At 55.8% G+C, this 25,003-nt stretch overlaps 2 protein-coding genes across 5 annotated transcripts in view; both read left to right on the plus strand.

Annotated features, from left to right (window-relative positions):
* The first annotated feature begins 2,041 nt into the window (after positions 1-2,041).
* On the plus strand, positions 2,042-10,223 carry LOC103067585 (FH2 domain-containing protein 1-like). The gene is made up of 10 exons (XM_088140323.1): positions 2,042-3,101; positions 5,242-5,303; positions 5,389-5,491; positions 5,574-5,659; positions 5,756-5,856; positions 6,127-6,197; positions 6,520-6,627; positions 8,771-8,841; positions 9,075-9,354; positions 9,499-10,223. Exons 1-10 carry the CDS (start codon positions 2,670-2,672, stop codon positions 10,081-10,083), a joined length of 1,899 nt encoding a protein of 632 aa, XP_087996449.1. The 5' UTR covers positions 2,042-2,669; the 3' UTR covers positions 10,084-10,223.
* Positions 10,224-11,847: 1,624 nt separating this feature from the next.
* The window catches only part of TRIM3 (tripartite motif containing 3), a 29,339-nt gene continuing 16,183 nt past the window's right edge, over positions 11,848-25,003 (plus strand). For 3 of the 4 annotated variants that reach the window (XM_025176108.2, XM_025176106.2, XM_007442945.4), the window contains exon 1: positions 11,848-11,955. The gene's annotated coding sequence lies outside the window, so the exon portion shown is untranslated. The remainder of the gene's footprint in view (positions 11,956-25,003) is intronic. The other variant, XM_025176107.2, reaches the window with a different exon arrangement.

Here is a 25,003-nt window from a genome sequence, read left to right on the forward strand (position 1 = left end):
TTAACATCACCAGAATTGGGGTGGTGTACAAAAACATAAGAGCACCCACAAAATAAAACAGAGTAAAATAAGCCGCTCAAAGCATCAACAGAGGTAGGAGAAAGAGAGGCTGCCCAGCCGGCATTAAGCTTCCAAAGCGCCTGGAGCAACACAGGGGCCGAGCCCATCCCAGATGCGACCCCCGCAACTCCCAACTGGGCAGACCTTGACTAGGCCCTGCGGGGCATCCGGCGTTGTGGCAGAAGGCCCTGGAGATGACCTGGAAGCCAGCCTTTGCAGGGAACCTGCCCGTATCCTGATAAGTGCTCTTTGGCAAAAGCGGGTCCCACCTGCCCACCGCCTGGGCACCACAGTCTGTCTCAGTGCCAGCTTCCGAGGCAGCCCCTTGCGGGGTGCTTGCTGCAGTCAAGCCGTGCGGCGAAGAGGGCCAGGTCGCCACAGCTAGGGCTCTTTGCCCATGGGCTCTCCTTGGAACCACCTCCGCCCACTGCTCCAACACACTTTCTCTACGTCAGGGGTTGGAAGCTTTGTCTGTAAGGGCCAGATCCCACCCCTCTGCCCCCATGGGCACGGCTGGCAGGTCTCCAGGTCAAGGAGCACGGCAGCCGCTGGATGGCGCTGACCTGCCATCAAGGAGGCCACTGATAGGCTGCCGCTGCCCCTAACCTGCTGGCAACCTGCTCCCCACTAGTGTGGGTGGCAGGCTGGATTTGGCTCTGGGCTGCGGTTTGCCGACCCCTGCTCTAAATTGATAAAAGTACAATCAACTTTCCACTTTCATACCATTTGTTGGAGAGCAAAAATCTGGTCTGCATACTACCAGCCTGGCATAAAGTTGTACTTCGCAATTTTACCCGTTGTACCCTTCAGCTGGAATTTTGCTGGATGCTTTTGTGGGCACACGAAACAAGCAAATCTCCGTACAGATTTTTCATTCACTCTAGTTATTGCTCCATTATACAAAAGGAAAATTCCATGATTCTTCTAACCGCCAGAGACAGCTACAGCCTTCACACACAATTAGACAAGCTGCCAAGGCGCTGCATGAACATCGTATCCAAGCTTTAGCATTTCTCCAGTTACAGCATCCTCAACTGCAGCCTTACAGTTTTTCAACCTTTTTTAGCCTTTACAACTTCCTTTTCATGCACTTTTTCTTGGACACTACCGTTTATATATTTGTTTCGGTTCCGCTCTTTGAGGCATTACCATTAGTCTGATATAAATGTGTCAGATCCTCCTCTCAGATAAATTTCATTGTTTCAGTTTCACCCCAAATTACTTTTATTCTTTATTCCATTCAAGTCTACTGGAGACGCCTTGTTTATCTGTCTTTGTAACTTCCCAAATGTTTTTCAATCTTAAACACTGCTTGCTTTGACTACATCCTTTGGATCCTCATTTTGCAATGTTTTTCTCTCCTCCCCACCTACTGGAACAATCATTCTCTTAATAAGCATTTTGTTTTCTCATCCCCCGCCTGTTTCCCTTTCTCGTCCAAGTCTCCTTCTACCCCTTGCTATCCCGCAGACTTGCTGTGGGGAGACTTGGGAGAGGGAGGATGAACAGGCCTATCCGGTCCAACCGAGGCTCAGAGAGCCCCGCTGGGAGGGAGACGAGCCAGCGATCTGCTCCTCCAACAGCCCCCACTTCTGGAAATCAGCCTCCCTTCCCTGAGGGGGCCAAGCAGAGGCCACCCCGCTTGGCGGCTCTCCTTTGTCCTCCGGGTGCAGCTGCCGGGATGGCCCACTGGCAGCCTTGGGCCTCTCCCCACCGGCCAGCCGTCTGGCTCGCCTGCTGCCTGCCGGCGGATCAAGCCCCGGGGAAGGGAGGGTGCTCAGGGGAACTAGGGGGTGGCTGGGGCCCCGGGGAAGGGTGGGCAGGAGCCGGCCCAGGCAGGGCCGCGGCCTCGCCGCCGGCCGGAGGTTAACCCTCAAAACCGAGCCCAGCGAGGAGCCGCCCTTCCGACCGCCGCAGGTGGAGCTGGCCGCGGACGGCGCACTTGGTCTCGGAGTCGAGCGCCCAGCGCGGGCGTGGCGGTGTGGGGTCCGTGGGGCCGGGCAGGGGCGCCTCGGGAGCCAGCCGAGGGACGAGGGAGGGAGGACAGCAGGCTCGCGTGCCAGTTGCTCGCCCGCAATCAGCGCCCCGCACTTCGCCGCCCGCCAGAGGAAGAGCCGGCACAGGCCGGCACGGCCCGGCACGGACGCCCCTCCGGCCCAGGAAGCCAGCCAGCCAGCCCAGCCCAGCCCAGCCCAGCTGGAGCCTTGCGCGCCGCTTCCGCCGGACATCCCCTCGAAAGAAACGCACGGCGCGGCCCTCCCCCTCGAGGTCCGCCAGCCTCAAGAAGGCTCCGCACCGTCGGGTCCGCACGCCTACGCGGGTGACGTGGTGGCCGAAGACAGCCCTTGCCTTCGCCTCCCCAGGCAGAGGCTCGCGCGTCCGCGAAGGAGGGCTGCGGATCGTCGCTGCGGGAAGGAGGGCGGCGCTGAGCTGGAGCGGGAGCGCCTCTCCTACCTCCGGCCCTTTCCTTGAGCGCTACGTTCTCCGTCCGCTGGCTCCGAAGGGACGCACGAAGGCAGCCGGGCCCTTCTGCCTCGGCCGGGCTGAGCGCAGGGTTCCCCCGCCGCCGCGCGCCTCTCTCCCACCCCCCGCCCCTTCTCGAGCAGGCGATGGTGACTCTTCAGAGCGCACCCGCCGCGGCCTCGCCTGAGGACTGGACGGGGCCCGGGCCGCCGAACCCTACGGCGTCGGTGGCCGCCGCCGCCTCGTCGCCCGGTGCCAACTCTTCTCCCCGCAGCTCCGCCCTGGCTCCTTCGCCGCCGCCCCCGCCGCCCCCGCCGCCGCCGCCGGGCTTGAGCCTCGGCGATACGGCGCCTTCCGAGGGAGTCGCGGAGGGGCCCTTCGGGCGGCGCCCGGTCCGGCTGCGGAACTTCAACTGGGAGGCCATTCCAGCGGAGCGCATTCGCGGGCGTCACAATCTCTGGACGGCGCGGCGACGGCGCGGCGACTGGGCGCTGGACTGGCGTCTGCTGGAAGAGCTCTTCGGGCAGCGCCCGGAGCCGGCCGGCAGCAGTCTCCGTGGGCCCCCGGCGACGGAGCAGGTGAGGAAGGGGCGGGCGGGGCAGGAAGGCCGCGCCGCCGGACGGGGCGGGAGCGTCTTGGGACCCTCCGCGGACGAGCCTGTCGCGTCCGCAGCAGCTCTCCCTTCCGACGGCCGTTTCCTGCCCGGGCTCACCGAGCGGCCGTCACGGGGCGCAAGGCAGAGCGAGCCCGGGACTCGCGCGGGCCGGCCGCTCAGCGAAGGCGCAACGTCGGGGGAAGGGGGGGGAAGGTTGAGCGGCGCGAGCTCCCTCGTTTTTCGCGGGTCTTTGGAGGGCGAATTCAAGGGCGACCTTCGCACGACAGCTTAATCTGGTTGTCGAAGCCACCGTGTTTCTGGATTTGAGTTCTTTAAGCATCCAACGGGCCTGGTTCGCGCAACAGGCTCACGCTCCCCCCCACCCCGCCCCGAAAAAAACAGAAGTGATTCAACGCTAAAAAAATGTTCGAACGTTACTAGGAAATTTTCCCTAGTTCAGCATGTTGCACGACGAGCAGCCAGGGTCCCTGGCCTCCCTTGGTTGGCGTCACCAGGTAGCTGAGGTGTCCCTGGTGCGGCCTTGTCCTTCCGGGCGCTTCGGGGGAGGCTCTTCTCCCTTTTCCTTCTGCCCTTTAATTGTGGTCTTTCTTTAGGCAGTTCAAGATGGCTTGAACAGGATTTGCTCTCTTCCCTTTATTCTCAGAACAGTTTTGCAGGTAGAGCGCCCTGAGCCATTGAGGCTCACCCAAAGCTTTCAGGGCTTAGGGGAATCAAGTCTTCAGCTTCCTGCCTGCTGTGGAGTGTTAATTGAGGACTTGCTCCCTGGATAATTTTTTAACGCCTGTTTGCTCAAGAGCTGCCCAGCGTAACGCCGGAAAATGCTTGTTTCGAATCCCACTGAAGAGTTGATGCGGCTGGGGGGGCATCTTTTGTCATCGAGCCTTGAGGAGACTTGATTGTCCAAAGACCTTGTGGCTGCATTCACACAACACGCTTGGTGTGGTCCTCTCGTGGCCTGTGTAGTCATGCTAATTCGGGAACCAGGCTGAGGGCAGGGCTTGAAACCAGCACATAGTTTTCCTGCAGCAGTCGCTTGCTTCCAAGGAAAACAGGGAAGTACAGTAGCGCCTAGTAGCTGTGTTGTTCAGAAAGCTGCATGCTTCTGGGTGGAAAGAGCTTAGTGACTTTATATCGCGTTGGAGAGCAGGAACCCCTGGGGTCCCATGGGGATGTCTTGGGGTCGGGGTTACTCACCATTTTTATTTATTGACCTGGGTAACAAACTGATAGTCTTTTTTATCAGATGTGCGAATGACACAAAATTGGGAGCTCTGGCCAGCACTCAGGAGGACAGAAGGAGGTTCCAGCTTAATCTGGCCAGGTTGCAAGGCTGGACGGGGGTGGGGGGACACAACAAAATGCCTCCCCAGCAAAATGTGAAGCCTTAGAGGACAAACTGGAGTTGGGCAGCCAATAAATGTCAATAAATAAATAATAAAGACCAGCAGACATGAGATGGCACTCTCAGTCCCTGCTGTGGGCTGCTTTTAACAAGGGTGTGGGTTGGCGTGTCTCTTGCCTCTTCGGGTGGGGGAGAAAGTTGGTGGCTGTCCTCTGGACGGCACCCTCTTTGGGGTTTTATTGCTTGTATATGTTAAGCCACCAAGTTGCTGGAGATGGGCAGCCTAGAAATTTGATCAATAAATTAGAAGGATGAAGCTACAGGAGGCTGATTGCCGGGAGACAGATTCCAGCTGAGGATCAACCAGAGTAATGGCGGCTGGGTGGAGAAGCCAGGGACCCAGAGAGGCAGGGGTCCTCCCTTCCTGGATTCAGAGGCCGGGCAGCCTTTGCTCTGGGTTCTCAGGGGCCCCTCCCAGCGCTAGGATTCAGTGCTCCTCTGACTTCCGAGAGTGAAAGCTGGGCAGGGCCCGGGGCTGCTCTTGCCCACAACAAGGGTGCCAGGGAGGAAGGGTGTCTGCAGAGCAACAGGAGAGACAGAAGTCAGGAAATCGCTGCCAGATGGTGGCAGAGGGGCCGTGCCACCAAACTTTTCAGATGACAAGAAAGTATTGGATGCTCCGGTTCCTTATTCTCTTCCCTCACCTCGTCTAACAACTGTTTGTAAAGCGTTACTCTTGTGGGTCTCTCCCTCCTTTTAGGCCTCCCTTTTGGATGCCAAGAAAATCCTGAATCTGGGGATCTTCCTCAAACAGTTTAAGAGGTGAGGTGGGGGAGGGCCCCCAAGTTTGGGTGTGGGGCAAGCTCTGAGGCCCATGCCAGTTGAGGAAGCCGTCCCCCCTTCTTAGGCCAGTGCAAGATATCGTGGCGGATATCCGTAATGGAGCAGGCGTCCTTTACGGGCCAGAGAAGCTGCTGGAGCTCTTCAAGATGCTTCCCGACGTGAAGGAGGTGATTGTGGGGCTGCCGGGTGAGGGCAGAGGGGCTCTTGCGCGCCTCGCCACGTTCACGGGTTGCCGTTTCTCGTGGAAAGGTCGAGAAGCTGGAGGCCTTCCAGGGTGACCGGAGTCGCCTCTCGGAGGCTGAGGTCTTTGCTCTGCTCCTCGTCCAAGTGCCCAGGTGAGGGGCCGGTCCAGTTGTGGGGGCATGCGGCTCCATGGGGTGCTGCTAGGCAGAGGACGGGCCATCCCACCTGCCCCTCTCCTTGCCTTCCAGCTATTCCCGTCGCCTGGAGCTCCTGGTGCTGAAGCTGCAGCTGTTCCCCCAGCTTGGTGCCCTGCAGTCGGCCATCCAGATCCTGACAGAGGCGGCATTAGGTAGGGGGGGAGCAGGGGGCAGCGATGAGGCACTTGCTCTCTTTCCCTTTCCCCATCCTTGACCGGGAGGTACAGTTGGGAGGGGCCATGTGTCCTGTGGGGCCGAGCTGGGGGTCATCATCTTGGCAGAGGAGAAGGTCTGGCTGGTTCGCCACAGAGGGCACAGCTTCCTTGGGAAATAGTTGGGGGTGCGGTTGGTCCTCCAGGAGTCCGATGCCAACAAGGTCCAGCCACCGCCTTGTCGTTCAGCCTTGTCCTCCTTTCCCCCAGAGTTGCTGGGCTGTGAAGAGCTGCATGACCTCATCCGGCTGGTACTGAAGACGGGGAACTACATGAATGAGGTACCTCCACAGGGGTTGGGGGCTGCCTGGGAAAAGGGCATCTCGGAGCTCCTCCGCAGCCAAGGGCCCTGTGGCAACAGCTCTTAAGGGTTTGGTTGCCCCTTCACCTGAGGGTGCGCTGGACTCGGGCGGGATGCCTGCTCCTGTACAAACAGCCCATTCTGCTCTACCAAGAGCCTGCCTCCCCCACTCCGAAGGATGTGGCTGCCCCTGGCCAGCCACGTGAGTCTCGGGCGGACAGAGGGGGCGGCTTGTAAGTGGGGCCCACGCGGGAGCGTGGGTTCTCTTGGTGCGGACACTCTCTTCCCCCTCCTCCCTGCAGGGAGGCTACGCTGGCTCTGCATTCGGCTTCCACGTGTCATCCTTGCTGAGGTTGGCAGACACGAAGGGCAACCAGCCTGGCATGGATCTCCTGCATTTTATGGCCTTGGTGAGCCTCTTGGGCTGGGGGAAGGGAGGGGGCCTTAGCATGGAAATATAATCTGAAATAGAGAAGTATTGGGACACAGTGGAAAACCACGAAGGGTGGGAGAGGAAAACACGTGGCACAGGGCTGCCTTGACAAGCTCCCACAGGAGGGTGTCTTTCGGGGGGCATACACTCAGCCCTTGCAGCCTGGGAGGGATGTGGGCCTGCTGAAGACGAAGAAGAAACTTTGGCTCCTGCAACTGGCCCAGCCAGCCCCCAGAGCCCGTGTCTGTGTCACCGGGGTCCAGAGTTTGCTGAGCCCCTCGAGTGTCCTGCAGCCAGACGTAAGTAGGAGAGCTGGCCTGCACTGGGGGTCTCCCTCAGCAAAGAGGCGTCCTGGGGAGTCCAGGCTGTCCCTGGCCTTGGTATCGCCTGGGACGCCCCACCTGGCAGCTTCTGGCCTCTGCATTCAATCCCCCCAGCCTGGCAGTCCCCCAGCTGAAGGGGGTCTCGGGCTATGGGGCGGACTCCCTGATCAGCGCAGGAATCCAGTTCCAAGTTCCCTGAGAGGGGCTGTCAGCCTCTGCTCAGGCACATCCCGCGAAGGGGAGCCGCTGGTTTGGCGGTCGACCGGCTGGCACTCTTAGAGCTTTCCTCCAGCATTCAGTCGGAGCGTGTCTTTGTGCCAGATCCATTTCCTCTGTCCCAGAAAACGTCCCCCTTTGCAATTTCCTCGTGGAACGCGTGGGCCTTCTCTGAGGGAGGCTCTGCCTGGCCTGCCACGTCTTCCTGGTTTTTCTCCCCAGAAGAAAGTTCCTCGCTCTGGTTGGCTCCTTGTCCCCCAGCAAGGACAGGACTGAGGTCTCGTCAGACCTGGAAAGCTTCAAGGGGGCAGAGCAGCTCTGCCTGGCTGTGCAACTTCCTGGGTCCACTGGGTGTAGGGTGCAGGGCAGAAGATGGCACAGGGCTTGCTACAACTGCCCGCAAGGCGTACGGGGCACAGACGGCTCCTTTGGGCGGTCCGTGTCCAACCTGAAATGTGCAGGTTTGGTCTGGGCCTTGACCTGGACCTGCGTCCTGGGGAGAGGAGAGTGGGAATAGGCGGGACCTCAGTGACAGCAGCTGGGGCGGGCAGAGAGGGGCAAAGGAAGGGGTTGGCCATGCAGAGGGGGGAGACAGGCTCCGCAGGACTACAACTTCCCAGCCCCCATCGCGCTTGCTTCAGGTTTGCGCCCAGCTGTGCTTTCTACCCACTGGGCACTCAACCTAGGGAGTTGTCCAAGCCCCTTTATCTAAACCCCTCGTCCTTCCAAAGCCCCTGCCTTCGAGCTCCTCCGGCAGCAGGGCAGAACAGGAGAACTGGACGCCACTCTGCCCGGCCGGGCAGAAAGGCAGGTTCCAGGTGGCGGCCTCCGCCGCTGCTTCTCCCTTCTCCCGTGGATGCGGTTAAAAGCGCTGCCATCAGAAGGAGAGCAAGTCCAACGGTCTTAAAGGTACAGGCGTAGACATCCGTGTATTGCACGTGCCCCTGACGCCGCACACCAGCGTTGCCTTTTTCTCAAACTGTTCACGTGGATAGTCGGTGTCGTTAGTTTTAAGCCTTGTGTCGAAGGTCCCTGCTGAAGGCTTTTCTGTAGCCCACCGAGGGCCTTGCTCGTTGCTTGGTCCCACATCTCCTGGGCCTGGGAAAAGGGACCCTCTAGGTTTTCTGCGCCGATTTCTATCCAGGGCTGGGTTGGGAGGAAGACAGGCCAACCTGGTCCTGACATGCCTTTGCTTGGGGTAGTGGGGTGGCCCAAGAGCCAGGGGCTGGATCACTCAAATACACCCCCAGCCTTTTTTTTTAAGGTTCCCTGGAAAGGGCAGGTCCTGTCCTGGCAATTTCTTATATTGCCTGTGGTTAGAAAATCCCTGGCCTGTGACGCCAGGTGATGGGCCGGAATGACAGGAAGCGTGATTCTGTGGGAGCGCTAGGGAAGCCCTCCCGAGAAGAATGGCCTTTGGTGGAGGCTTGACCCAGGCCTGCCAGGAGGCTGTGGTCAGGATGCTGTCCAAGCAGGGCTAGGCCTCAGGGCCTCTGCGCTTGCCCAGCCAGGTGGGTGGCGCACGTGCTGCCCCTGGGCCTCGCCGCAGGGAACACGCGGCCACCCTTTTCTCCCCCCCAGGAGGCCGAGAGGAAGGACCCCACCCTTCTGCATTTCCCCCGCAAGCTCCAGCACATGGCGCCTGCGTCACGGTAAGGAAGGCTGCAGAGGGAGACCGGGGGGGGCGGGGGGAGGGCAGGCTTCTCCACTGTGGAACAGAGTCCCGTCCTGCAGGACGGAGGAGGTGGGCGAGGCTGGCTTGCCACCTGAACCCTGCTGCCTTCAGCAGCCTGCGGGCTCCGTGGCGGCTGGTATGGCGGGCAAGGGCCTCCAGCTGCTGCAGGCCTGAAGGCATGCCCGCAGCCACTCTTGCTGGCCTTGGCAGGATCGATGACCAGGAGGTGGCGGCGGAATTGGAGAGCTTGGAGCAGCATGTCTTGCGAGCCCAAGGGGACCTGGAGGGCCTCGGCTTGGAGGCCCAGATGGGGCCCTTCTTGCACGTGGCAGAGGTGGAGCTGAGGGCGGTGAAAGCTGCCCAGCAGGGCCTCCATCAGGCTGCAGCCATGCTTTCCGACTTCCTCTGCGAAGACCCGGAGGCTTTCAGCTTGCCCGAGTGCTGTGGCATCTTCCACGCCTTTGGGGAGCGTTTCCTCGCTGCCGTGGAGGTATGTCCAGGTACCCTTCTGCCCCCTGCCTTGCTGTGGCACTGTCTCTCCATTGCCAAGGGAACAGCGGCTTCGCAGAGGCCTTCTGAGGGCTGGAGGGGGTGATCCCCTGGGCCTCTCTTTGCAACTGATCTGCTCCTGTAGGAGAACCGGGCCCGGGAGGCCGCTGTGCACCGGGAGCAGCAGCGACGGCAGCAGGAGCAGGCGAAACAGAAGCGGCGCTCCATTGCCACCTGCTCCTTCCGAGACCCTGGGTTGCAGGACGTCGAGCTGGATCTCCTGTCCCTCTGGGCTCCCGCCTCTGGGCGCCGCAGCCGGCCCCAACGGGGTCCTCGCCCCTTCACCAGCAGCCCCCAGGAGCGGGAGAGGCCCTCCCACCTCAGCCGGCGCCACACGCTTACCACACTGCCCCCTTGCCCTGAGTCCCTTGGGCTGGCACCAGCAGAGGCTGCCCCCCCCCTCCCTCCCCCAGATTCCCCGAGCTGGGGCAAGAAGACTGGATGCTTTGGCCAGGGGCTCAAGGCCTTGCTGACCTCCCCCCCAGCTGCGCCCCCCTCCCTCCCCTCCCAGGGCCCCCTCCCCCCCAGCACCTTCTGTTTGCCTGGCCTCTTCCACGCAAAGGGGCCAGAGAGTCCTGTGTCCCCTCCCTCCAAAGAAGTCTGTGGTTTGGTGGGATTCTTGCGCCGCCTGAGTGTAGGGGAGAAGCCACGGAGCCCCTCACAGTGCTGAGGCTTGGCCTCTGGTCCGTGCCCCTTCCCCAGCCCCTTTGGGTCCAGACAGTAGGGCTGTTTTAACCTCTCTGCTCTCGTTTCTCTTCCCTGTCTTGTGTTAATTTGCCACTCTGTTTACTCTCAATAAACCGTTTTGGAACGCCCTGCCTCGTCTGATCTGAGCCATGGTGCGCTTGCCTTGGAGCGGGAGCCCCGGACGCCTCGGGATCCAGAGCTCACCTCACCAGGCTGGAGGGTTCTCTGTGCCAAGCGTTGCCCTAAGCTCACCCGTCCTGCCCTCACTAGAGGCCCTGCCCTGGTGGAAGGTCTTTCCGTTTCCACCCTCCTTTTTCCTGATGTGCTCCCTGGAAGGTCAGTGGCCTTCTGGACCAGCTTTCCTGACAACTGACCTTCCAAACGCCTGGCATTCACCCTCCTTGGCCAGGAGCTGCGAAAGCCAACGCATCTTCTCATCTTGCGTTCCGTTCACTTTCCTCACAGTCCTCCCAGCCCATCAACACAGGCGGCTATCCCAGAGCTGGACTTCCTTAAGCACGCTTTAAAATGGGGGGGGGGGCGCTCTGGGCTGGAGGTGAAGGGCCCCACCACTGACCACCAAGAAGCACTGGGTTATTTTCATGGAACTTCCTGCATCAAGAAAAACTAGTTCCTGCCTTGCCCTGGATGGGGAAACGTGCTCTGTTCCTGAGAGAAGGAACATCTCCCCCCATCATGGCTGTTCTCTGGCTTTGAATCTGTCCCCCCCTCTTTAAATTCTCTGTGGCCTGTGGTCCAGACTGGTTACCTATAATGCCCTCCATGGATATTTGTCCCCCATTTTTTCTGCTCGCTCCACCAGGACTAGCAGGGAGGGTGTGCACCAAGGCCCCTCCATCGAACAAATCCTCTTGTTAGGCCCCGGAGCCGTGCCTCCTCTGCGGCTGCGGCTGCCCTGTGGAACAGCACCCCCAGAGCCCCGGGTGGCCTGGGCCCTATTAGCCTTCCCTCCAGCCCTGAAGAACCAGCTGCTCCCCCAGGCATTTGGCCAGGTAGTCGGTGAGCTCTGCTGGTGACCGGGCTTTTGCTGGGTCCTGTTTCAATGGAGGCATCGTGTGGTTTCAGTCCTGGTGTGCTGTCTGGAGTCAGGGCTGTGAGATGGGCTGGGCTGCCCAGGGAGGGAGGGAGGGAGGGAGGAAGCCCCCCAGCTGCTTTTATACATCCACTGACATTGCAAAGAAGGAAGTGCCTGTGTTCCTTCCACCAGCTTTTCATAGAGCCCCCCAAGGCCGCAGGCTAGTTGTTCCGAGACAGCCCGAGAGCTCAGTGAAGGAGGACCCCAGGCGCGGGGGTCGGGGAAGGTCTCAGGAATCATGTTGCCAAGTGAAGTCCAGCAGGAGTCACCCCAGGAACCGTGGTCCTCTTGTCTTCTAGAAGGGCGCCTGGCACCTGGTAGGGACGCCTGCAGAAGCTGCCACCCACCCCGGCGGAGGATGGCGCGTGCCCTCCGTGAGGGCGCGAGACCCCCAGCCAGGCAACTTCTGTGGCGAGAGGCGACTGAGCACGAGGGGCGGCTCCTGCCCCAGCGAAGCCCATCCCTCGGCCGAGGCGAGGGCTGCGAGGGTGGGCGGGCGCCGTCCGCCAGAACAGGTGAAGCGGCACCAGGCAGGGCGCACTCCGCTGGCCACCGGGCCTTCCGCCGCACCTTTGCTCGGCCCAGGAGGGAGCGCCCTGGCCTTTGCTCCCCTCGGTGGGGCCCTTGCCCAGGAAGCGAGCCGGCGGCGGGGCTGGCCTTGGCAGGGCAGCCTCTTCCGGCTGGCATCCCGAGGACGGGAGGCAGGGAGGTGGCGCCTGCACTGCTCGCTACCTGCTGGCCGCGGCGGAGACCTTGCAGGTGAGTCGGCCCGGAGCACGGCATGGCGCGGGGCTGGGCGGCGATCGGCCCCTACGCGGGAGGGCCAGAGGCGGGCAGGGCACCGGTGTGGTCCTGCCTGGGGTGTCCCGTCAGGATTGCCTTGGAGGGGAGGACGGGCGCCGGGCCGCTCGGGCGCTCGCCGGCAGGTGGAGACACCCGACCGTCCGCGCGCCCTCCTCCCGCTGGGGCTGCTGCCGCCGCCCACGGACAGACAGCCCCTGCGAGGCAGCCCGCGCCGGTCCCCGCCGGGGCGCCGCACCGCACTGCGCTTCTTGGGCCAGAGCAGCAGGGCCAGGCAGAGGCTCCGGCCGCGGCGGTCGAGGCGTTGGCCCTCTCCGGCGCAGGGGCGCGGGTGGAGACGCAGCCCGCCGGGCCAGCAGCACCAGTCGGGCCGCATTCCTGCTCGAGGCAGGCCACTCCGCCGGCCGCCGCCTCGCCCACTGCCCTTCCGGCGCGTTGTCTGCAGGAGGCCGCTGGCTGTGGGCGCAGCCGACTCTCTCGCCCCTGCCGGCCCCGAGAGCGCCTCCCCGGCTGGGGTTGGTGTTCCGGCCCACAGGCCGGGCACCGGCTGGGGTTGCAGCAGTCCGAAGGCCGGAGGTTTCCGTCCTTCCGTCGTCGCTGCCGTCTAGCGGTCGCCCGGATTTCTGCAGCCCAGCTCTGGGCCTAGAGTAATCCAAGTCCTGAGAAGTTGGGTGTCCGACGGCCAAGCCTTGTCCTCGCCCCTGGATGGGGAACGAGGCTCCGGCATCGGCCGTCGGGGCGAAACTTCGGCGGCAGGCATCCCCCCCCCACCGCCCCAGCACTGCAATCGGAAAGGTCGCAGGTGGGGCGGAAGAAGTCGCATGAGCCTGGCACCTTCGCATGACTGCCGACTGATTTGATTTTATGTGCCGTCAAGTCGTTTTCGACTCCTAGCAACCACATAGATGGACTTTCTCCAGGATGCTCCGTCCCTAACCTGGTCCTTCAGGTCTTCCAACGCTGTAACTGAGCCCCTCCCCCTTGCTGCTGGTCGTCCTCCCCTCCTCTTTCCTTCCACCCTTCCCAGCACCAGAGCCTTCTCCAGGGAGCTGGGTCTTCGCACAATGTGTCTGAAGTAGGATAATTTGAGCCTGGTCTTTTGTGCCTCGAGGGAGAACTCCAGACTGATTTGTTCAATGATAGGTTTGTTTTCTTGGCTGTCCATGGTCTTCTCGGGAGTCTTCTCCAACCCCAATGTTCAAAGGCATCAATGCTCTTCCTCTCTTGCGTCTTCAAAGTCCACCTTTCGCTTCCATAGAGGGTCACAGGGAACACTACGGCTTGCACGATTCTGACCTTTGTTGGTACTGACCCACCCCAGCATTTGAATCTCTTCTCCAAGGCCTTCATGGCTGCTCTACTAAGCGCTGGTCTGCAGCGTATTTCTTGCCTGCTGGTTCCTTTACTGTTGATGGATGATCCTAAAAGGCAGAAGCTCTCCACCGCTTCAGTTTTAACTGCTGGGACTTTCCTCCATCAAGGGGATCTGGGTTGCAAGTCCAGCCATCTGAATGAGTTGGGAAGTAGATCCAGATCCTGATTCCACCTGCTTGTAGGTAAAAGCCAAGCTGGGGAGTTGAGAAACCCCCCCAAGGAAGGGCAGGAATGAGCCATTATTTCTGTGCAGCTGCCTCAGAAATGGCAGGGACGCCCCATGGCTTGGCTGGAAGGAGCCTGGAGCTCAAGGGCAAAGGATTGGGTCCCTCTCTCCCTCCCTTCTGGCTACCCGTGGTCCAGAGGGGACACTTCCTGTTCTTTCAGAGGAATCTGCCAGGGGGGGCAAGGGAGGCTGGCCAGTGACCAGAGGCCCTCATGTTCCAGCACCTGCTCGGGCCACCCGAGCTTTACCCGTGATCCCGGGTGGCCAAGGACCGAGGTGACGAAAGCTGGCTCGGCCCCAGGAGCACACCTTTCGAGGAGGGGGGGCGAGGGGGACAAGCTTTGAGCACAGGGAAAACAGGCTATTTTATAGCCCAGGAAGGGTCTGCCTGCCGGCCTCGGCCTCAGGCTGCTTAAACCTTGGCCGGGGACGAGGATGTACTCGGGTTTGCCACTGACTGAAGCAGTGGTTCAAAGTAGCATAACTAAGTTCTAAAGAAAGAATGAGGAGGAGTAAATCCATTACCTCCAAGGAATGGGAAAGAGCATGGCTGGCCAGGCCACAGGCGCTGATGGGCAGAAGTCCAGGTCCTGTTTTCCCATCAGCGATGCCCAGGGCCAGGGTTGCCCCTCCAGAACTTGAGGAGAGGCTTGTTGTCGCCCGCATCAGTGAGGGCTGAGCCGGGAAGAGGAGCAAACGAAGCTCCCCGCGTGGGCATAGGAGTAGGGGTGCTCTCAGGTCCAAGGGCACCGCGCTGGGGAAAGAGTGCGCCGAGTAGCTCTTCCCTCTGACCGGTCCTCCTCCTCCAGCCCTGTGGTCTCCCCAGGAAGGACAGCACCCCCTAGTGGCTATTGGGCACTAAGAGAACCCCTGGAACCTTCTTCCAGGGAAGGGAGAGGGGAAATATTGCTCACCTGCAATCCAGCTCTGCCTGTTCTTTACAGGCATTGCACACACAACACACATAAAGTACAGGTGGACCTTCATCACACCATCCTGGCCACCATCTTGACTTCTTTGACCGTTCCCTGCAGATGCCCCCGTTCCCTAGGTGACGTGCCTGTCTTCCTGCCTGTCTGTCTGGGCACCCCGTTGGCTTCCCAAAAGCCTGTCAAGAAGAACTGTTCCAGAGAGCTTCGGGGGGGGCCTTAACCGATTAGGGATTACTAATTTTACATTATTTTAGTGGTTATGCCTTTGCCAGATGTTGATGCGTTAAGTCTCTTCTGCGATTGGAGGGAGCAGCCCTCGTGGCTGTGCTCCTCTGCCCGTTTCCCAGCCGAGCCTCCCCAGGGTCTCCAGGTGGGACCGCACTAGGGATCGGGGCCACATTCGCCTTGCCTCTCAGTTCTTGCCCCAAGGATCACCCGACAGGGAACTGACCCTTCTCGCGGCAGTTACCTGGGTGTCTGAAGGCCTCTGCTCGGCTCTGCTCGGCTCGGCTCCTTCGCTGAAGAGGGATTTTGGCCACAGACTGCTGTGACCTGTTACAGGAAGTCACGCTTGTGAATTTGATGTCAGAGCCAACTAGGATGGTCGTAGCACCTTCAGGACTTTAAAACATTCCCTGGTTTGCAGGATCTTTTTCTGGAGCTTGGACATGGCAGGCAGCAGGAAGCTTGGCTGATCTCAAAAAAGCTATGTGGGGTGAGACCAGCTTACCCCTTGGATGGGGGACCACCAGGAAAGCTAGAGCCATGGGCCAGACTGGGACATTTAGAGCAGAAGGCAAAGGCCAGCCGTGTTTCCGTGTTGTTTAGAAAAGCAAGCAGCAGGCGGCACCTGTGGCTCAGAGGGCCTTTGCACAATCTCTTGCGTGTGCCAGTTGCACCCAGTCCTGGATTGGGAGGCCCTACTCATGGCCACACTCATCTACACAAATGTAGCTTTGGATCATTTCCCTCAATAAATCAGTGAACAAGTATAATGTTTTTGACCCATTTGTTTACTTGGGTTCTCTTTATCTAGTTTTGGGACTTGTGTGGAGAACAGATCATGGTTTAGGGCATATTTATGTAGAAATATAGAAAATTCAAAAGGGTTCACAAACTTTTAAGCACCACTGCATATGGACAAGATAGGTCGTCCTCTTCTCTTTCCTTCCACCTTTCCCAGCCTTCTCCAGAGAGCTAGGTCTTCGCATAATGTGTCCAAAATAGGATAATTCGAGTCTGAACATTTGTGCCTCAGATAGGAACTCTGGGCTGATTTGTTAATGATCCACTTGTTTTCTGGGCTTTCCGTGGTATTCTAACCCTAACCCTTCTCAATTATCCATCATGCATCGACAACAGCATCTCGTGTTCTTCAGCCTTTTCTAAGGCCAGCTTGAACATCTGGCATCTCTTTTCATGTAGGGCTCTAATCTGCATTAGATGGTCCAAAGCATTATTTTGTTAGTATGTGAAATTAAGGATATCGTATGATAGTTTGCGCTCTCTGTTAAGTCTCCTTATTTTGGTATTGGAATGTAGATTGACCGCTTCCAATCTGTTGGTCACTGTGTTGTACTCCAGATTTGCCTGCAAAGCTTGGTTAGAACCGGGACTGGTTCTTCTTCTGTTCCTTGCCATCTTTCAGTGGGTATTCCATCAATTCCTGTAGCCTTCTGACTTGGTAATGACTGGAGTGTTGATCTAACTTCATCTTCTAGGACTAGAGGTTCTTGTAAGTAGGGAATATCTTCTAAAGTATCTTGGATGTTGATATCTCTACTGTACAGTATTTCTGTATACTCCTTCCATCTTTGTTTGATCTTCCTTGAATCGGTTACTATCTGTCCCTCGGTGTCCTTTAGCGCACCAATTCAAGACTGGAAATTCCTTCTGAATTCAGAGATCTTTCGGAAGACTCTCCTTGTTTTTCCATGTCTGTTTCCATCTTCAGTGTCTTTACAGATGTTGTTGTAATACTGTTTCTTGTCTCTTCTAACCACTATCTGAAACTCTTTGTTAAGTTCCTTTCTGAGATCTTTGTCTTTCTTGCCTTTGACTCCTCTTCTCTTCTTGGGAATTTCCATGGTTTGTTCTGACATCCAGCTTGCTTTCTTCAGTTTCTTCATTCTTTGGCAGTCTATTTTCACATTCATCTTTAACAACTTCTTTCAGTTCATCCCACACTTCCTCTGGTTCTCTGTCAATGAGGTTCAGGACTTCAAAACAATTCCTGATGTTCTCACTGAAAATTGTGAGTATATGCTCAAGATCATATTGTGGAAACTGGTTGGCTTTCTTCTTCCTGAGCTTAACTTGGAACTTGCACATGAGCAGTTCGTGATCTGTTCCACAGTCAGCCCCTGACCATGTCTTTGATGCTATAATTGAACTCCTCCACCTCCTTTTAGCAATAATATGGTCAATTTGATTTTTGTGTACTCTGTCTGGTGATGTCATCGTTTTGGTTGTTTGAAGACAGTGTTAGCTATGAAGAAATCATTAGAGTGGCAGAAATTGATACATCATCTCCTGCTTCATTTCAATTTCCTAAATCATACAATCCAAATATATTTTCCTCTTTAGTGTTTCCAACTTTGGCATTCCAGTCTCTGATCACAAGCAGCACATCTTGCTTGCATGTTCTGTTGATTTCCAATTGAACTCGATCATAATATTCATCCTCTTCTTCTGCATCAGTGGTGGCAGCATAAACTTGGATAGTCATCATATTAAAGCATTGTCCGCAGTCTAACTGATATTATTCCATTATTGATTGCATTATAGCCAAGTACTGTTCTTGCTATACTCTTCCTAACTATGAAATCAGTGCTCTCCCTTCTTTGTTTTTCATGTCCTGAGAAGTAAACATTGTGACCTTCTGACTGCGTGTCCAATTCCAGTCCATTTCAACTTGCTGATGCCTAAAATGTCAATTTGCAGTCATGTCATCTCATCTTTTACTGTGTTGAGCTTTCCCGTGTTCGTGCTTCTTGTGTTCCATGTTCCCACTGTACTTCTGTCTTTGCAGCTTTGTTTTTTGCTTATCCTGTATGGCAACGTCAGCAACTGGATGTCCCAGAGTCCATTCGGGAGTTGGGTGGCTACAACAAATTTAAATAAATAAATAAATAAATAAAGTAGATGATAGATAGATAGATAGATAGATAGATAGATAGATAGATAGATAGGCAGACAGGCAGACAGGCAGAGATAGGTATAGATAGTTAAAATCAGGCCACATGTTCTTCAGCTCTTACTCAGTAGCAAGTTGAGTGCCACCCCACGTAAGGGGCCCATCATCCACCACTATATTGCCAATCATTTTGTATTTTCTGTCCGTGTGGTTTTCCTGGTAAATTACAGGAGCGGTTTAGCACTGCCTTTTCACATGCAGGATGAATGGATGCCTTTGCTCTTGTCCCGACAGTGATCCTCTGCCTCCGGCATCTCCCTGTATTGCTGCCTGCTGGCTTTAGCTGGGCAGCTGGGATGACCTTCGCGCCGTGGGGGGCCCTGCCCGTGGCACACGCTCCCGACGTTCTCTGCTCGTCCCTCCCAGGAACTCCCCCCACCCCGTGCCATGATGAGGCAGCACAGCAGGACTTGTGGGGGGGGGGGTTGCATTGTAAAGAGCAAAAGAAGGTAAAATGGCTGTCTGCTGATACATTAAAAATAGCTGGAAAAAGTCAGAAAGCAAAAGGCGACAGGGGAGAGTTTGGTCCATGAAATACTGAGCTCCAGAGAGGAGCAAGCAGAAACAAGAAGTGGTATCTTAATAATGCAAATAAATGGAAAACAGCACTCAAGTGGGAAGGACGGGAAACATATTTAAGAAAGTTACAGAAATCGAGGGACCTTTATGCAGAAATGGACGCAAGGAAAGACAGGAGTCAGAAGAAGTGAAGAAAAGATAGCATCAATATGTGGAAGAACTTCACAAAAATTCACCTCAGATTACCAAGCTACAATGAAGTTAAACGAACATAGAAAGTGGAAGTATTGCCTACAACAGAGCTTCAGGAACTGAAGAAGTATCAGAAGAATTGTTTAAAAACTTGCAAGATGATACAAGTAGAATGCTGTTTGCAGTCTGTTGGCGAGTGTACAAAGCACAGCCAATGCCAGACTGGGTTACGGTGCGTGGTGCTCACGAGGCCAGAATGGTGGGGATGAACGCCATGGCTTTTTGGGTTGGACGAAGGGTCCAGGAATGTCCTCATTAAGATGGTGCTTTTTGTAGGTGCCCCCCGCGCCTCCACTGACCCTTTGCACCTGACCCATCATCCCTTCGCCTCTGAGTGCTTCACGGCAGAGCTGACCGTTCGTCTTCCTTGGAAAGCGTATTTGGGGAGGGGGGCCTTCTGCTTGCCCAACGTGATGCCCTATTTTTTCCTTCACACACACACACCCTTCCTGGAGCTGCAAGGTGCTTTAGGACTATTGTGATGTTTATGTGTTTTTATTAGAATTGTTGTAAATTTTTTTCCTGCTTCCTCGTTTAATTATATAAGACCTGAATTATCTTTTTGGAATCTCATATAGTCTATAATTAGGGTTTTACACAGAATGTGACTAGTATATATTTCCCACAGCAAAGACTTAAGGCTATAATGCTGAAAAGAGGAATAACAATTAAAATCCATTTTGCTCCATGCCCTTACATTTGGAAAAGCTTAAGTCAGCCACGAAAAACTCCAAAGGTTGCCTGTAGTGGTCCTTACAGCTTCGTGGAAGAATTTAAGAGCCCTTTTCTGTATTTGGGCAGGCCTCTTCCTGTAGACTTCCTACAAAATCAAGGTGGACATTGGAAGCAAGCTCCACGTTAGCAAATATTTTATGCAGAGCTTGTTCGATTTATGAGATTCCCAACCCAGGGATCATCATGCTGAAGAATTTATAAGGAGCCTGGCTGCGGGTTGCACTTTGGTTGTACGGGCAAAACTTTCCAGATGCAAAACTCCATCTGAAGTTGGCTCCCAGACTAGGGAAATGTTTAGGTATAAGCAGCCTAAACCTCAAGCCCCCTTCCCTTATTCCTGGCGACAAAGCTTTATCGGCTTTATTCCGACAACATAAAAGAGCCCGATGTTTTTATACCCATATCAAATGCTCAATGTGTTTCTCTTCAGCGCTGTATCTCCAGGAGTTGAGCAACTTAAGCATTAGGGTGTGTTGACTGACCACTGCCTGTCATCTGATCAGCGTTTCTGCCAGGCTGCCCGTTGAGCTGGGTCTCACGAGGGCAGCTTAGGGCAATAGCGGCTGGCCTTCGAGGGGCGGGAGGGCCTGTGGATCTGTGCAGAGTGTGTATTTAGTTGGGTGGAGCCCCAGGATGGGCTCGATGCCCGATCTTTGGGAGTCCCTGACTTCCATGGCCCATTGCCTTTCCACACATATTTTGAGTAGCCAGGTTTTAAGGTGCACTCGCCCTCCATTGTTTCACCCACCAGCTTTGTCCCACTGGGAGAATGAACCCAGGCAGGAAACGGGGACAGGGAATGTAGGTTTGCATCTGGTACTCCTACCCTGGAAGGATTGGATCGCCAGTGGCTTTCAAACACAACAGTGACAGGCAACGGATCCGTCATCTTGCAATGGTCAGAAGAGGTAAAAGCCACCCATCGTTTAATACTAGCGAGTCAGAAACACTCTGAAGAGCAGGGATGGCATCACGCTGAATCAGGGGCTTCCACGGCTCTACAATCCGTCCAGCCAGTTTACTGAAGCGAAGGATGGCTGACCCATATTGGGGTCCTGGGATGTGAGAGCTCTGCTCTGCGGGGCGCTGATTAGACCACTCCTGGAATATTGCATCTGGTTTTGGTCACCACGATCCAAGAAGGATACTGAGGGGCTGGAAGGAGTGCAGAGGAGAGCAGCCCCGGGGAGGGCTTGGAGGCTCCATCTTATGAGAAGCAGTTGAAAGAACTGGCTACGTTTAGCCTAAAGAAGAGAAGGCTAAGGGGGGACATGATAGTAGTCTTCCAGTCCTTGAGAGTCTGTCACGGGGTTCAGATTTCTCATCTGTAGTACCTGAGGGTAGGACAAGAATCAATGGTGGGTGGAAGCTTTACAGAGGGAGATCCAAACTCGAAATAAGGAGAAATTTCCTGACTGTGAGAGCTACAAAGGCGTGGGACGGCCTGCCTCCTCAGGTCATGGGGGCTCCATCGCGGGAGGCTTTCAGTCAAAGGTGGGACAGCCATTTGTCTGGGACGGTCTGAGGCAAGGGGTTGGAAGGCTCCTTCCAGCCCTAGGATTCTATGAAATCGGATCAATTCCTTGCTTGCTCCAGGGTTGGAAAAGTGTTGGTCAGCCACATAAGTCAAACGGGGCTAGAGGCTGGTTCCTCTGGAGGGTAACTTTCTTGGCAGGGAAGAAAGTGCGTGCATCCAGGCAGTTCAGCCTTGCGCTCACTGGGGTGTGTGTTATCAGCAGCACTTGACGGGGTCTGGGCTGTTATGGTGCCGGCAGCCCTTCCTTCGGTATTCTTGGATCAGGACATAGTCTGCCACCTTTAAAGAATGGCATGCTGCTGTTTGGGATGATTGGAATGCGGCTCCTGCTTTGGGAGCAGGAGATGGTACAGACCCCTCATCCTGGGTGGCTACGCTCCCCACGGTGGTAGCCAGTCGGGGCCAGCGGGTCCTGGTATTGGCCAACTGGACACAATTCCAGAGAGGGAGAGACCTACTTCCAGTTGGGGATTGTTCTGGTTCCCATGAGAAAATGCGGGAGGCCCTTTCTTAGGCCCCGTATCTGTGGCGATCTCAGCCCACTGAGTTTGATGTCCCAGCTTGGCCGTTCCACGTAGGTGGAACTCTGGGGGCAGCAAGGGATGTGAAATTGTGACGTGATGCCCAGGGCCTTGCAAATGGTCCAGGGGACCGGGCTAGTGAGATGAGTACCCATGTCACAGTCCACTGAGAGAGATGTGCCCCACCTAGGAATAACAACCTTTGGGGTACCATAGCAGCTTCTGTCCACCCTGAAAAAATACAAGCCACAACCAACAAATAACCAAGCAATTTAAGACTTTAAAAGACCATGTGCACAGCCTGGCTGCGGGAAGAGAGGGTCCCCAGGGCCAGATGGTGTAAAGGGCAGCACAGGCCCTGCACTTCATGGTAAATGAAGGAGCACCCTGACGGACAAAGAGACTGCCACTGCCCTTTGGTTTCTGGGTGTTCCTCTATATGTTAAGTGAACCAAATGTTTTATTAATTGTCAAGGGGTGCCAGGTGTCTGTTGGGTGTTGCCAGATCTCCTTCAAGCCTGGCACACGCCCTTGTTGTTGTTGTTCAGTCGTTAAGTCATGTCCGACTCTTTGTGACCCCATGAACCACATCGCGCCAGGCCTTCCTGTCCTTCACTGCCTCCCTGAGTTGGCTCAGTTTCATGCTCATTGCTTCAGTGATGCCATCTAACCATCTCATCCTCTGCCGTCCTCTTCTCCTTTTGCCTTCCATCTTTCCCAGCATCAGGGTCTTTTCCAAAGAGTCCTCTCTTTGCATTAGGTGGCCAAAGTATCTGAGCTTGAGCTTCATTATCCATCCTTCCAATGAGCAGTCAGGGTTGATTTCCTTTAAGACTGACTGGTTTGACCTCCTAGCAGTCCAGGGGACTCTTAAGAGTCTTCTCCAGCACCACAGTTCAGAGGCATCAATTCTTTGGCGCTCCGCCTTCTTTATGGTCCAGCTCTCACAGCCACACGCCCTGCCTGCCTCCAAAGGCAGTGCTCGCGTAGACGGGCTCCTTCTTGGAGAGATCTTCCAGAGAGGAGAAGGCTTCAGGTCAGCCGGCCAGGATACTTCAGCTAGCAGGGTTCTCAGCACCTACCGGTCAGCATGCCAGTTTCCACTAGTAATTTTGGAATCGTCCAGGCTGTATGCTTGACGTGAATGATAGCTACTTCAGAGAGCAACAAAGGAGCTTGAAGCAAAGCGTAAACAAGAGGAGTGTGGGAGAGGGAAATTCCCACAGAGATTCCAAAGAATACCAGAAGAATGACCCACCCCATAAGCCTATGGAGAGTCTGTGTAAATAGTTGCGGGTTCTCCTGCTGCCAACTCGCCACTGCGAGCAAGGGCAACAGGTTCAGCAGCTTGAACAGAGCATCTTTCAGGCAGAAAAAAAAATCCCCATGCAACATGTTGAAAACACACTGAATATCCAGCACATAATTTCCCGCCCAGAGAAAAGAATTACATCAGAGTTACGGAGGGGTTTCTTTTGGTAAGATCAGGCTGAGGAATTAAGAGCTCAGAACTTAGCGATACGCAGTTCCTGAGGGGTCCGCCAGAGAGAAACTGGGTTTAGCAGCTGGGATAACTTGTTTGCAGTGAGTGACCCTCTCAGGAGGGAAGAATCGGGTGCGTGTGTTTTGCGTGAACTGGTCAGGGGTGACTTGCATCCAGACTCATCAGCTACAGCTACATGTGCAACCAGGGCGGATGTCCTTGGCAAGTGGATCAAGCTCCATCCAAGAGATCCGCTCCTGGCTTGGGGGGGGATCCAGCCGATGGAGGCATTGCCCTGTTTGCAACCCCCCCGCCCTTTTCATGGCAATACAGAGTGAAATACTATTTATTCTTTGACAGATTTAATTTGGTTTCTATAGCCACCCGTCCCAACAAGTGGCTTGTGACTTTCTGAAATCAGGTCAGCCCAAGGCTGGGTAACAGCGAGAGTCTGCTCAGGAGGCTTGGAGGCAAGTTCCGCCTTTCACCCCAGGGGAAAAGGGTCAGGGTTGCTGGCTAATTTAGAATTTGCAGGTCAGGTATCAAGGAGGGTGTACATGTGAAAAGACGCCAGGATAATTATGGTTAATAACAGGAGTCTATTAATGAAAATCCACCACTTGCAGCATCAGAGAGATTCCTCCCGCGACTCCCCAGTGAGCCAAAGCAGGAGGGAGGGAATTCTGGGGAATCGGCTCACTGGTGGGTTGCTTTCGGCCTCTCTTTCCCCCTCTGCCCCCGGCATGATACTTAGTTAGGAGGGAAGGTGACATATTAATGAGGATTAAGCATCTGGCGGGCACCTGCTACAGCAAAAGAGAGACATAATTATTAAACTGGGGTTCGAGCAGAAAGTTTGTTATCCCACAACTTGCAAGAGTAAATAGGACGAGCTGGCTTGTCCCAGCAGCCTCTTTTCCAGGGTCTAATTGAAAAAGGCAGGTGGATCACAGGACAGTCAGGAGCAGAGACAATGGTGAGAGAGTAGACTGGTTTAGTCAAAGCAGAGTATTCAGACATCCACTGGGGACGATCATTAGCAGTCCCCAGAAAAAAAACCGAGTGACTGAGAGAGGGTAGAAAGAACAGCAGAAATGTCGGTGGGATTTAATGTACTGTACCTGAGGAGTATAAATGAGGCACCCCCAGTAAAAACCTCAGGAAGGCAGCATTGGCGTTTTCTTTGGGTACCGTGGAGCCCTGAGATGCCAGGCGTAGCTGAGATGTCAGGAAGCCAAAAGAGCCTCTGGCGACATAGCTGCTCCTGGGAGAATCCGCTCTGCCCGGGGTCTCACGAAGGGCCAGCTTGGACAGTGTCAGGGGTCCCGGGGTCTCTGGGGCAAGCGAGTCCAGGTATACTGGCCACCCCGATAATGGAAGGCAAACAGATCCTGTGAATGAGGCACACGAAAAAAAGCAGAACGAGGGTTTGCAACAGAGAAATTAGTTGCATTGGCAGGGACTGAGGCAAGAACTACATTAGGATTGGGAAGAATAGGATGAGCTGGAGTTGCGATCTGCTTCCCAGCCCTTAGATCGCGAGCCACATGGAAGAAGGGTTTTCCTGTTCGTCCACCCTTCGGGGCATTGGGGCCGGCAAAGTGGAAGCATTAGCGGGTGGGAGGACAAGCAGCAAGATCCCTTGAGTCCGGTAAAGGCCTGTCCTCCGCTTCCTGAGAAATGGGGTACGGAGAGAGGGACGGGTGGGAGGACCCGAATGTCGCTGCTGCTGCCCCTCGCAAGCAGCCTCCACCATAAGAAGCTGTGACCCACAAAGAGACAGTAAACGGGCAAGGTCTTCCCAGCCAGGGCTAACAACATTTCCCCTGGAGATCTTTCAACTAAATTCAAATAAACCCTTATCGGGAGTGCAATAAATTGTGGGGTTACTTTTGCATAAGAGCTCCCATGCCTACCGATTCACAGGTGTGTGGTCGCTGAGCAGAAAGGCATATTTAGCAGCAAGTTGTATTCGGACAGGTTCCATAAGACGGTAAGAAGCTAGATTTCCCCCACGCTAACGGCATGGAGAAATTTCCCGGAAGTAGGGAGATCAGGGAAATAAGAGGTTGGCAAGATGTGGCTAAGCTGCACCAGTATCCATCCCCAGTGAACCATCTTGGCACAAGCAGGAGGACCAGGCCGGTCCACGGGAAGAAATCACACTCTTTGCTGGCAGAACTGTGATCCCAGCTGTCCTAACAGGAAAGGGCGGGTTGAGGTTTTCCTCA

Source organism: Python bivittatus, unplaced genomic scaffold (genome assembly GCF_059951505.1).
Source record: "Python bivittatus isolate LINGU-HERP-01145 unplaced genomic scaffold, Pbiv_v1 ctg000340_np1212, whole genome shotgun sequence".
NCBI lineage: Eukaryota > Metazoa > Chordata > Lepidosauria > Squamata > Pythonidae > Python > Python bivittatus.